Source organism: Pinus tabuliformis, chromosome X (assembly GCF_031772625.1).
Source record: "Pinus tabuliformis cultivar Carrire ecotype Pingquan chromosome X, CPIR1, whole genome shotgun sequence".
NCBI lineage: Eukaryota > Viridiplantae > Streptophyta > Pinopsida > Pinales > Pinaceae > Pinus > Pinus tabuliformis.
This window is the reverse complement of record NC_142308.1, coordinates 298,856,727-298,864,628: the sequence shown is the minus strand read 5'-3', so window position 1 is coordinate 298,864,628 and position 7,902 is coordinate 298,856,727. Positions and strand designations below refer to the sequence as shown.

The window sequence follows — 7,902 nt, the reverse complement described above, 5'->3', positions numbered from 1 at the left end:
GGGAAAATCATATTGGAACCTGAAGCAGTCACTGAAGCAAAAAATCGAGAACTACAAAATTGATTAATTTCAGAGTATCTCATCATGTGGAAGAACTTACCCAATGAAGATTCCACATGGGAGGGTGAGAATTTTATACATAAACATCTAGAATTACTCAAGCGTTGAGGACAACAGTTTTTGAAAGAGAGGGGTGTGTTAGGTCCCTATAATATTAGTGTAACCCCTTATTGTTATTGTTGTGCCCATGTAGTCCCCATATTGTTATTGTTGTACCCCATAGAAGCTCACTATTGTTATTGTTGTCCTCTCACATTATTATTGTTATGTAGGCTCTGATTATATTGTGACCCCTTAGACTCCTATATATGGAAAGGAGGTTTTGTCATTTGAATCATCCAAAAATTGTTCATTTATGTGATGTAAAGGAAGTTGCCCCCTCGAAAAGACTATTTTTCAAGTAGTTGATCTATCCTTTTTTTTTTGTGAATTAGTTGCATAAAATATCTATGTATGTATGCATGCTATATCCATTCCATATTGAACATGGAAGGAAATCCATCTCACTCGGAATGAACAAAACATCATTAAAATATTTTATCAAGAAAAAACAACTAACTTATATACACAATAAACAATTTTACCTTTCATATTATTTCTATTTGTATATAAACATTTTTCCTTTATAAACAAATGTCTCTCAAGCAAGCTAGGAAGCATAATAAATTATCACCAAAGTACTATTGTCATTACAACGTGTTGCAAATGATTGGTATTATGGCATACAAATTGGAGCTTCTTGCATCCTCCCGAGTGCACTCAGGTTTCCATGTTTCAAGCTTAAAGAAGGTTATAGGTGACAAGCTCCCAGTTCAAACAATATTTCCAGAACTTGACAATGAAGGGAAAATCATATTGGAACCTGAAGCAGTCACTGAAGCAAAAAATCGGCAACTACGAAATTGATTAATTTCAGAGTATCTCATCATGTGGAAAAACTTACCCAATGAGGATTCCACATGGGAGGGTGAGAATTTTATACATAAGCATCTAGAATTACTCAAGCGTTGAGGACAACACTTTTTTGAAGGAGAGGGGTGTGTTAGGTCCTTATAATATTACCGTAACCCCTTATTGTTATTGTTGTGCCCATGTAGTCCCCATATTGTTATTGTTGTACCCCATAGAAGCCCACTATTGTTATTGTTGTCATCTCACATTATTATTGTTATGTAGGCTCTGATTATATTGTGACCCCTTAGACTCCTATATATAGAAAAGTGGTTTTGTCATTTGAATCATCCAAAAATTGTTCATTTATGTGATGTAAAGGAAGTTGCCCCCTCGAAAAAACTATTTTTCAAGTAGTTGATCTATCCTTTTTTTTTTTGTGAATTAGTTGCATAAAATATCTATGTATATATGCATGCTATATCCATTCCATATTGAACATGGAAGGAAATCCATCTCACTCGGAATGAACAAAACATCATTAAAATATTTTATCAAGAAAAAACAACTAACTTATATACACAATAAACAATTTTACATTTCATATTATTTCTATTTGTATATAAACAATTTTCCTTTATGTTAGTTGTCATATATAATAATACATAATTGATATTGAAATAATTTATTCAAACTATATTTAGATAACTTTTTAGTTATTTAAATATTTAAATAAAACTATATGCTCTCTAATTCTAATTCTAATTGTATATATAAATAATAGATATTAATATTTTATTGTTGATGAATACTGAAATTATTTTAATAATTAATATATCTTTGAAATTTCGGATATCGAAGAAGGAAAAAAATCAGTATCTGCCTCCTATTAAATTATAAAAAGGTCATTTCAACACAATCAACGTACGTAATAATGAGCCAAAGTGCGTAATGATGACTTTCGAACTGGAGTCCATGGTTGCGTGATTCATTTTCCCAGAAAATGATGGAAGGTCTTCACACTTTAGGTTGTTCCTCCCGGAAGGAAATTCGATCGGATCGAGAAGACTTAGCCATGCCCTCTTCCTCGTATTCCTTTCTCTCAGCTACTACGTCACACTACCATAAACAAAATTAATAAATGTATCGTGTTCAGAGTTTCGATATATCCAATGCCCAAATCCCACGAATACTCGCGAGTCGTCAGATGGAAATGTTGGTATCTGATCGGCCGCTGCAACTTCTTAATGTTACTATTTGATGACCTGCTGCTACTTTTGTCAGGGCAGCCGCTCTCACAAACTGATTAGATTATTGCAGTAAAAACATTTAAAATTAAATAAAATCTATATAGATTATTGTAGTAAAAACAAAAAATCTTACAGGGATCAATCTATAATAAGTAACCAACATAATTTGTATAACTGAAACAACTAATATTAAATTAGTTTAACTAACCAACCAACCAAACAAACAAATAAATGAATAAATACGCATCTTAATGATTGTGAAAAAACTTATACCTACCAAATTAACCAGCCTTACTAATTCGGTAAGAAACTCTGAATTACACGCTCAACTTATTGTGAAAAAACTTATAACTACCCAATAACCAGCCTTACTAATTCAGTAAGAAACTCTGAATTACACTCTCAACTTCCGAAGCCACCCGGCCAATTATTTACATATAAATATATTACAGGTGAACCACTGGAATAAATCATGTCGCTGTCTACTTGATTTCAAAAAGAAGCGTTATGAATGCTTGCAGTTCTCTTAAAACTCCATGTCAAGTGTTAGATTTTCGTTTCCATGTGCTTCTCGTGCATATCTACATTTTCATTTGGTCACGTAAGCGCGTAATTAGGAATCATGACACATGAGGAGTGTATGACTATTTTATTTTATAATCATCAAATTTATTTTATACTCATCTTTCTATTTGCCAGTCGTCAAGCTTGTTCGACTGTTAGAGATTGCTTTCCGGAAGTAATTGCTTAGATACATGCGCAGGTGGTCCACGAGTTGGGATCCACTTATTCAACTGTATTTTTCAATCATAGGAGGAAACCGCGCCTGAAAATGTTGCTTTGGTGTCCCACTGTTCCAACGCTTTAAACGCGTGCAAGTCACCTTTCTTTACGCGTACCAATCATCCAATACTGCACGACATCGGAGCACACACCTTGTCATGGCTCTGTCTATATATATATATATATATATTCACAAATCTAGTGACTCAGTCCCATCATCCCAGGGAGAGGGATCAGACAGGCAACCCACAAAATGATCTCCTCCCCCTACGCCTGTAGTGAGGCTCAGCAAAGCCAAAGCGGAACGTGTGTTTCATTTGGCATATACGAACCTCAGGATGGATGTGACATTCATGATGCAGTAACCCACATGGCCAAAGTGGCTTCTGTGTTAGAGAAGAGAAATAGCATCAACGTCGCCATTCTCAAGAGTCTAGAACAATCATGGGTATGAGTGCTTACTATGTCTAATGCTCATATTCTCTGTTTCTCTCGTTTTCAGATCAATAAAAGAATGGCCTGGCATTAACGAATTATATCAGCTGTTTGCAGGCCGTAGTCTTTGCAATCCGGAAAGGGGGTTCCAGTGGAGACAAGCCAGCTCTGTATCTACCGCAGGTACGTTCTAGAAATCAATACTTTTCCTTTACTGCGTATCAATTACTCGTGGACTGGCGCGACTAATTATTCGCTCTGCATTTTCCATTTGGTTGGTGTGATCTATCAGGCAGCGGCGTTCACCAAAGGGATGAAGTGCGCCGTGAGAATAGTGGATTCAGGGTGGTTCCGCCTAAGTTCCCGGGAGATCAGCAGAGGAGTTCCGTTTGCGCAATTAGCTTTGGGTGACATTGTTAGCCTCCGGAGACTATACATGCCGAGCTGGAAGAAACAAGATGTGCTTTCATACTGCTGCCTAGCCATACTAAAGTCATACTTCGCTGGGCTGAAGGGCATATTATCCTACTCCTTCTATGACTCCATGGACGGGAGACATATAATAGGGTTAGGAGTGTGGGATAGCATCGAATCCGCGTCTGTTGTGGCAAATAATGATGATCGCAACGCAAACCCGTGGGTGGCCTTTTGGAAAAGCCTGGGGGCCAAGAAACTTAAATACCATGTTTGCCAGGTCGTCTATGTCACCTACCAGACTTCCTGCGTCGAATATTCCAGGCCAAGCTTTCAAATATAATCATTTAAATTGAAACTGTTATAAGATAGTTGAATAAAATTGGACGATTTATCGCTTCAGGTGGTTGCATATAGTTTTTAGAGGGAACCTAACCCCTCGGATTGTGGCTTGGACTGTAGCAATAGAAGGATTGCCCATTGGACAGCAAATGCATCACTAGTAACTGAGAAAACTGTCTGATACCAGGTAATGGGATGAAAAGGTAGATCAATGATCAAATTTCCCCTGGAGTCAGTTGGGTTGCGGTGTAGATGTGATGTAAAGTCACGTAGATTTATAATGGGTTTTTAAATCAGGTTGATGTGTTAGTATTGGACATCATTGTAGAAATGTCACACTAAATGTTTATTATTATACCAAAATCTATATTTATAGGTATAAATAAACTTTTAAATCAGTAATATTCATTTTGAGGTTGATTCGATGGTTAATTTTATATTTTTAGATAATGCTTAATTTATAAAATTGATTTTCAAAATATAATAATTAATTTAACATTTATAATCAATTTTGGAAAAAAATCAAGCTTTCAAATTTATTCGAAAACTAAATTATATAGTCATTAAAAGGAGCATACCGAAAATCTAATTTTATATGTAGACGGCCATTCCAATGTTAATCCACATTTTAACTTTATTAGAAGTGTGCATTTTTCGCTTAATCAAGAGAGCATAATAAAATGATTTTCATAAAGATCTTAAAGGTCAAGTATGGGAGTGGTCATCGATGTTCGCAAAGCTCGAAATGTTCGGAGTGATAATGGAATGAAGATGTGGAGTGGAGGTGTATTTTATGAAAAAAAAAGAATTATATATATTCCAAAACTAAATGACATAATTGTTAAAAAATATTAAAAAAGGAGTATATTGGATTTCTAATTTTCTAGGAAGATGGTTATTAATCGAGAGACTATATAGTTTTACTTCTATATGTGAATATTAATCCTTATTCACACTTAATTCCAAAGATCTTAAAGGTGAAGTATGCGAATAGTCATGGATGTTTACAAAATGTTTACAAATTTCCCAGGTTGGGGTGATGTTAGGAATTTTATTTGGAGGGGATTGTGGTGTATTTAGGTTAGTGGTGAAGTTGTTTTGTTTGTTTGTTTTTAGTTGAAGTTTTATTATTAATAAAAGGGATTTTAGAATTGAAAAGTATTAGATATGTAAGTATTATTTAAGATAGTTTAGTTAAAATTGAAAGATTAGTAATAGGTAGAGATGTCTTAGATATTATAAAATATATATTATATATATATATATATATATATATATATATATATATATATATAAATTTAAATTATATTATTTATTTATTTATATATATTTAAATTTAAATTTAAGATAGAAAATTTAAAGTATTTTTTTTTTAAATTTTAAATTATTTTATTGATGGTTTTAATGTTGTAAATTATAAGTTTATTGATAAATGTTAATTATTTTATTTATTTTACAAGTAAATTATGTGGAAATGTTTATTTTATTTTATTTTAAATAATTAATTTTTAGAAATATAAAATATAAAATATAAAATTAATTTTTAAGTTAATTTTTGCAATTGAAAATTTCACAAAACTCTAGTTGAGATATTTTTTCTAGTGTTTCTATTCCACCATATAGAAACTAGACTAAAGATAGAAGAATAAGAATTCTAGGGAAACATAATTGAAACATAGTTGATAGTTTGAGATTTAAAAGGTAAAATTGTTTCCCTACCATGAGGGAAAACAATAAAAAAATTGGTGTGGATTTGAATTTCATAGAGTCTAGGACCACAAGCTAAGAAAACTAAACATGAACTCCAAAAAGAATCTACCAACAACCTTGAAGGGTAGAAATAGAAACCCAATGAATAAAACCATGAGAGACAAGAAGCCTAAACATCATAAGGATACTGAGGCCTGAGGTTCATGGGTTGTTCCCTGACCTTGCATGGCAAAGGAATTGGAGATATAAATGGAGATCCCATCTCTAGTCTCAATATTTGTCCTTCCACATCCAACATCATAACCCTGAGCTCATCCAATTGATGAATGAGGTTCACCTAGATCTATATTCTATCCACAGGTATATTACCCATCGATAACTTGATGTGCCAATAAAGGTCCATTGTCTAGAGATAATGGTCATGTCATCTATAGGAGTTTTTAATATCATGAACCCAAGGACAATACATGTCATAACATTTGAGTCCAAAGTCACTTGCCTTTCTTGTTGAATTTTTGCATCGACCAGTTGAATTTCCTCCTAAAAATATGTAAGGGTGTGCTTATAAAAGATACAAGATGAAGACTCTTCTTTTAATTAGGATCTGGAACAACTCGAAGATCCTCCAGCTCCAACTGCACGGTGGGAATCAACATTATGGCACATCATGGCTATTTGAGTGATAAGACTTCATTGAGGCATGGTTGGAACATTATCACAATTCTGTTAGGAATTATGGGAGAATAAAAACACCTCTAACAATATTACTGAAGAAAGATGCATTTTCTTGGACTCCAGAAGCAACTAAGGCCTTTGAACAACTTAAAGAGGCAATGTGTCAAACACTGGTCTTAGCTACATCAGACTTCACAAAAACCTTTATTATGGAATGTGATTCCTCAGGAAATGGTATCAGTGTTGCTTTAATGCAAGAATGAAGACCCGTTGATTTTGAAATACTACATGCACTAAAGAAATGACAACCTTACGTAATGCAAAGACACTTCAAGGTAAAAACAGATCACGATAGTCTTAAATACTTTTTCAAAAAAATATTATCTTCCGAAGATAAGCAAAGATGGGTTGCAAAGATGTTGGGTTATGACTTTGAAATCATCTACAAATAAGGGAAGCAAAATGTTGTTGCAGATGCACTCTCAAGAAAGGACGAGGATGTGGAAGCATTATTATGTGTCATTTCTATTATCCAACTAGATTAGATAACCAAAGCAAGGGATGAATATAAGAATGACGAAGATGTGTGGACACTTATTCACAAGTTGCACCAAGATCCCAATATATTTGATACATTTAGCTAGAAAGATGATTCATTATGGTACAAAGATAGCTTATATCTTTGTAAGAATTCCCAACTCAAACCAAAGATTCTTTTCTAATTGCACACCTCTTCCTTATAAGGGCACTCACAATTTTTAGACACTTACCATAGGGTCAAGAAGGAATTTTTTGGGATGACCTTAAATTTGACATTCCAAAGTTTGTAGCGGAATGTTTGGTTTGTCAACAAAATAAAGTTGTGAAAATTAAGACCCTGAGTTTGTTACAACCTTTATCCATTCCAAGTCAACGTTGCGAGGAAGTTTCAATGGATTTCATCATAGGTTACCCAAGTTCGAAGGAAAAAGTGTAATTATGGTGGTAATTGATAGACCTACCAAGTTTGCACACTTTTGTGCATTATCTAATCCATTTAAATCCTATACATTTGCTATTGCATTTACGGAAACAATTCAAAAAATACATGGAAACCCAAAGATTATTGTAAACAACAAAGATGTCATTTTCGCTGGAAATTTTTAGATGGAATTATCTTCTTGTCTGGGTACTCAATTAGATCATAGTTCATCTTATCATCCTCAATCTGATGGGAAAATTGGGATAAGGAACAAGTGTTTAGAAGGATATATTCATTCCTTTGTATCTGATAAAAAAACATAATGGGTCAAATGGTTACATCTTGCTGAATGGTGGTTTTTGTACCTATTTCCTGTAGGCA

The 7,902-nt window shown here is 33.7% G+C and overlaps 1 protein-coding gene across 1 annotated transcript; it reads left to right on the top strand.

Moving 5' to 3' along the window:
- The first annotated feature begins 3,195 nt into the window (after positions 1–3,195).
- On the top strand, positions 3,196–4,503 carry LOC149139580 (uncharacterized). The gene is made up of 3 exons (XM_089449965.1): positions 3,196–3,432; positions 3,537–3,602; positions 3,712–4,503. The coding sequence occupies exons 1-3, from the start codon at positions 3,238–3,240 to the stop codon at positions 4,174–4,176; spliced, it is 726 nt and encodes a 241-aa protein (XP_089306091.1). The 5' UTR covers positions 3,196–3,237; the 3' UTR covers positions 4,177–4,503.
- Positions 4,504–7,902: the final 3,399 nt, after the last annotated feature.

Coding starts and splice junctions, on each gene's coding strand:
- LOC149139580 (XM_089449965.1), top strand. CDS start 3,238: ATGATCTCCTCCCCCTACGCCTGTAGTGAGGCTCAGCAAAGCCAAAGC. Junction 3,433..3,536: donor AGAGTCTAGAACAATCATGG/GTATGAGTGCTT, acceptor AGCTGTTTGCAG/GCCGTAGTCTTTGCAATCCG. Junction 3,603..3,711: donor CAGCTCTGTATCTACCGCAG/GTACGTTCTAGA, acceptor GTGATCTATCAG/GCAGCGGCGTTCACCAAAGG.